The sequence below is a fragment of the Macrobrachium nipponense genome, chromosome 34 (genome assembly GCF_015104395.2).
Source record: "Macrobrachium nipponense isolate FS-2020 chromosome 34, ASM1510439v2, whole genome shotgun sequence".
Taxonomy (NCBI): domain Eukaryota; kingdom Metazoa; phylum Arthropoda; class Malacostraca; order Decapoda; family Palaemonidae; genus Macrobrachium; species Macrobrachium nipponense.
In genome coordinates this window covers 3,024,596-3,029,595 of record NC_061095.1, presented here as the reverse complement: position 1 = coordinate 3,029,595, position 5,000 = coordinate 3,024,596, and the positions used below count along the sequence as shown (strand labels likewise).

The 5,000-nt window shown below is 38.7% G+C and overlaps 1 protein-coding gene across 1 annotated transcript in view; it reads right to left on the bottom strand.

Moving 5' to 3' along the window:
- Positions 1 to 5,000, bottom strand: part of LOC135207759 (uncharacterized) — a 64,482-nt gene that overhangs the window by 504 nt on the left and 58,978 nt on the right. The window contains exons 7-8 of the mRNA XM_064239585.1: positions 1,822 to 1,898; positions 1 to 1,342 (exon numbers count right to left, since the gene is read on the bottom strand). The exon at positions 1 to 1,342 is cut by the window's left edge and continues 504 nt beyond it. Of these exons, the coding sequence (XP_064095655.1) occupies positions 554 to 1,342; positions 1,822 to 1,898 (866 nt within the window). The 3' untranslated portion in view covers positions 1 to 553. The remainder of the gene's footprint in view (positions 1,343 to 1,821; positions 1,899 to 5,000) is intronic.

The following is a 5,000-nucleotide window of genomic DNA, read 5'->3' as shown; positions in this document are numbered from 1 at the left end:
CACACAGGTTGAACACAAGTCGACGCCAATATAGGGGAACAAATCTTTGGCAAATATATGGTAGTCGTGTGAAGAGAATAAACCAGTTGTCAACTTGTATCCAATATTTTTTTTCATGTGTGCACAACAAGTTGACGACATGTTTACGAAAAGAAATTTCGCTTAAGAAATGAAATTTCAAATCGCTATTTAACTATTGATATGAGTTTTGAGCAACAACGTTACATTCTATATGGCTTTCACATCACAACAAGACGGTCACGCCAAGATCAAATCATGCACAGTACGCCAAAGTCTTCTCTTCGTTTCGTAGTAATGGAAAGCACCGTCTCTCTGCAACTACTAAATCGATTAAGTCGAAGAACGAACAGAGAACCATATTAAGATATGTTTAAAAAATCACATCATATATAAAAAAAAGCTGAGGATTTCATAGATTGTACATCGTGACGACACGGAAACCGAACACATTCGTTAGATTGTTTAAGACTGTTCGTCAGGAGTCTGTCTCAAATCTCGGTCACCGGAAACCGCTGCCAGAGTATTGCTTGATTCAAACTAAGTTGTTCAAAGGGTTGATGCACTTCATCTCGATACTAGAGTGCCTGGAGGAGGCCAAGTGACGACCTCCATCGCTGCTACTCTGACCAGAGAGCTCGCGAATGAACTGGCTAGTCTGCTTCCTCCTCTGCTTGCTGTCGAAGAACACCCCAGAATCAGCTGACAGCTTTCGGTGGATAGCCACTGTTCCAGGCTCCTCCGCGGTGGCGGCGGACTCTTGCACGTGGTCCGGAAACTTGGGCTGGAACATGGGCGTCCCCTTCATCTGGGAGAACGACTTCAGCTGGACGTTCTCGAAGGGTACGCTGTCGTGGATGTTGTACTTCCGGGTGTTTCCAGAGGAGGAGGATGAGCAGAAGTACGGGAGGCGCGTCGCTGACGGGGCGTCATCCCCGGCCGATGAGGGTTTGGCTGGATAGCCCTCCGCTGCTGCAGCAGCAGCCACCGCTGATGACCTCCCGTCCTCAGGAGGAACAGGAGGAGGAGTGACTGGAATGCCCTTATTCAGAGTATCGTCGACATCCACCTCAATCTCCAGCATGACACAGCCAGAGGCCATTGAGGCCGGCTGCTGGTGGTGGTGGGGGTGGGTTGGGGACCCACGGAGCTCCAAGTTGAGCTTCGTGGACGACGAGAATGGCGACACCTGGAATGACGAGGAGGAGACTGTCGGGGGTGGGGATGGCGGGAGGGGCCTGAGACACTGGGTAGGGGACTCCCTACTGGAGTTATTGTTGGTCCTCCTGGAGTTGGTGCGAGTAGACCCGTTGGTTGGGAGGACCTGAAGGACACAGAAAAAGGGAGACAGGAATTAGTAGATATAATTTATTTTTCTAGATGTTGACACACGGATGGAATCAGTTCCAGAATCAAAGATGCCAAAGATGAAATTCAGATCCACCAAGTGGTATGAAGCCAGCATGAACCCCTGCATGTCTTAGTTACTCCTTTATAAACTCTAGCTGTACCAGCGACCTGTTTATAAACCCCTGGCTGTCCAAGTGACCCGTTTATAACCCACAGCTGTCACAGTGACCCATTCATAACCCACAGCTATCGCAGTGACCCATATAAATCATCGGTTGTCTAGTGATCTGTTTGTAATCCACTTCTGTCTCAGTGACCCACTTTAACGAAAGACTGTACCAGTGACCTGTTTAGAACCCATCGTTGTCCCAGTGACCCGTTTTAACAATAAGCTGTCCCATTGACCCGTCTAGAACCCTCAGCTGTCCAGTGACCTTCAAACTTTCCACTTACCTGAGTCTGCGTCGACATCTTGAGAGTTTTAGAACTGCTCAGCTGGGCTGTGACGGTGGTCCGCATGGCTGTAGAGCCTGAAATGCAGAGTAAAACGAATGCTAAGGTTGTTAATTGCATTATCATTATTACAAGTTTGGCTCGTCGTGAATCAGATGGTGTTTGTATGTGATTTCTTTAATTCATTTATTTTTTCATTCTCCTATTCTATCTTCTCCTCCGTTCTTCTTTTTTTTTGGTCTTTGTGTTCTGTCGTGTTATGCTAGACATAATATAATAATAATAATAATATAATAATAATAATAATAATATATAATAATAATAATAATAATTTAATCAACACATTGCCTTCATTTCACCAAGGCCCTCTCGACGCACACCATAGCAAAGTTACTTACATAGTCTGTAAACTTTCCATTCAATTTACATATTAGACTACAGAATCCCACTGGGCAACTTTGTTTCCGAAGTATTACGTAATGCTATGACATACCCCAGATTAAACTGTATTTTCTGTTTCAATAATATTATATATATATATATATATATATATATATATATATATTATATATATATATATATATCAAGAAGTTTTTATCTTTAGCTATAGATGCCAATAACTATAGACTTTCTGTTTTATTCAATGAAATGTTATTTTTGATGTCGGTAAATATACGTAGCTGATATCGTTAAACGTTCTATCTGGCATCTGATTAGCCGATGTATTATTGCCATTGAGAGTAGATACAACATCTCTTCATAATAATTCTAAATATCGTATTATTGTGATGAATAAATTATCATCATTGCAACACAGTCTTGTGTAATTTTACTAATTGTAAAGGAAATATGAATTACTATTAAAGTAATTATAAATTTTTTTAAATCAAGAAATCAAAATATAGACGGATAAGCATCTCAGTCTGACGAGCGTTTCCCCCAGCCAATCAGGAATTGGTTCCGCGATATCGGTTGTGGATATTTAGTGTCAGCTCCCAAATCTCATACGATATTTCTTTTATTTTCACTTTACAGCAAGGAGAGAGAGGAGAGAGAGAGAGAGAGAGAGAGAGAGAGAGAGAGAGAGAGAGAAAGTTCAACAAAATTGCGAATAAGATTTCTTAATTGTCACTTCATTATAACTCATTGATGCGGCAGCGTCAACTCATATAATATACATTTTCCCTTCATACAGAGAGAGAGAGAGAGAGAGGTCCAAAACCACCGTAATTAAACGGTCATTTCTCTTTCACAACAACCAAAATAAAATAATTTAGCTCAGCACAGAGCTATTTCAAAATTCATTTTCACCTTTCTGTAGCATTTGGAAAACACCGAGTATGATTTAAAAGATTAAATCTTTTGTTATTAGTCTGGTGTGGCTGTCAACACCATTAAATCATTATAAAAAGGGTAGAAATATATATATATTTGACTTGAAATTGCAATGAATTTCATTGTACGGACTCGCTGAGTTATAATGAATTTCACAGTAGGAAGAATCAATGAGTTGGTGCCATCACGGTGGTTTATGATTTTTTTTTTCAAAGAAGTTTTTTTTTCTCTTTTAGAATTTTGTTTATGAAAATTCCAGAGCTCCTTAGTCGTATTTATTCTGTTGTAGATATTTATAATTAATCTCTCTCTCTCTCTCTCTCTCTCTCTCTCTCTCTCTCTCTCTCTCTCTCATTTCGAAATTCCACAATCTTTTATTTGAAAACTGAGATTTGGAAATGTTCAAAGTCTCTCTCTCTCTCTCTCTCTCTCTCTCTCTCTATTATATAATATCACTTATATATATATATATATATATATATCTATATATATATATATATTATAAACGATTGCGAGCTTTTAAAAGGGGAGAGAGAGAGAGAGAGAGAGAGAGAGAGAGAGAGAGAGAGAGAGAGTTACAAGGATTAGGAAGTCCCAAAGACTTATCAGTCCATCCTAAGAGGAAACATCGTGTGCTCACTTATCTGTAGAAGCAGGTTCCAATGTTCATTCACAGAGTCCTAATGATTCTGTTTGGCTTTCTTTTAAACTCTTCCACACACTGTTGCTGTTGACAACTTCTGGTGGCAGTAGAAAGTTTAATTTGTTTCTTAATTGACACACACACACACAGAGAGAGAGAGAGAGAGAGAGAGAGAGAGAGAGAGAGAACTAGGTTAAAACTCGACAAAATAATGTGATTTATAAATCAAGCAAGAGAGAATTTTAGAAGTGAGAGAGAGAGAGAGAGAGAGAGAGAGAGAGAGAGAGAGAGAGAGAGAGAGAGTGCAGAAAAAATATCGAATAATATATTTCTTCATCAGACCGAAATCCAGTTTTAAATAAATGAAGAGAAATCTTTTCGATGCTAATTCCATATTTCAAATACATATTTTTTTAAAAAGTTATCAGAAGCATTCTGCAATTATCATAACCTAGCCCTTACCCCAAGTGTATAGAAAATAAATAATAGTGCCAAAGGATTTATTTGCATTAAGTTCATCAGAAAACGTCCCCAGAGTACTCTGGCATTAAAACAACAATAACCTGATTCACTAATTGCACAATTATATAATCCTCTTTTGCCTCATAATAATACCATTGAGCTCATTTTCAAAATTACTGCGAAACATATAATTCTGTGAGAAGTTAACAATGGTTTTTGCGCCCCCTTTTGTGGCAACGACGAGCAACCTATTGTGAGGAATTATATACTAAAAAGCATTTGTTAAAAGGTCATACTTTTTTTTAATATCAGTTGTACCAATTTATTTAAGTACAATATTTTAAACCGTTTGCAGTGCAATATTATCAGATGTCTACAGAAAGATTATAATATCTTTAGTTACCCTTCAATTTCCAAATTTCTTTTGATTTCCGAATCTGATGAAAATGTCATAAGCCTTCATTTATTTATTGATGAATTATTACTGTACATTATTTACGAATCTAGACCGAGTTCTCAATACCCGTCCTGAACGCGTATCAACCTATGGCGAGTGTTGCCAACTAACAGGTCATTTTTATAAAGTCTAGTACAGAATTTCATACGCTGCTTTAGTATTTATGAACACACAAACTTATTTATGCAGCTAGGACAATTCTCACAGAACCAGTGGTTCCTAGATACTCGTCCAAATGTTGCCGACTTACAGGATGCTTTTGAAATAGTACAGATGGCTGGG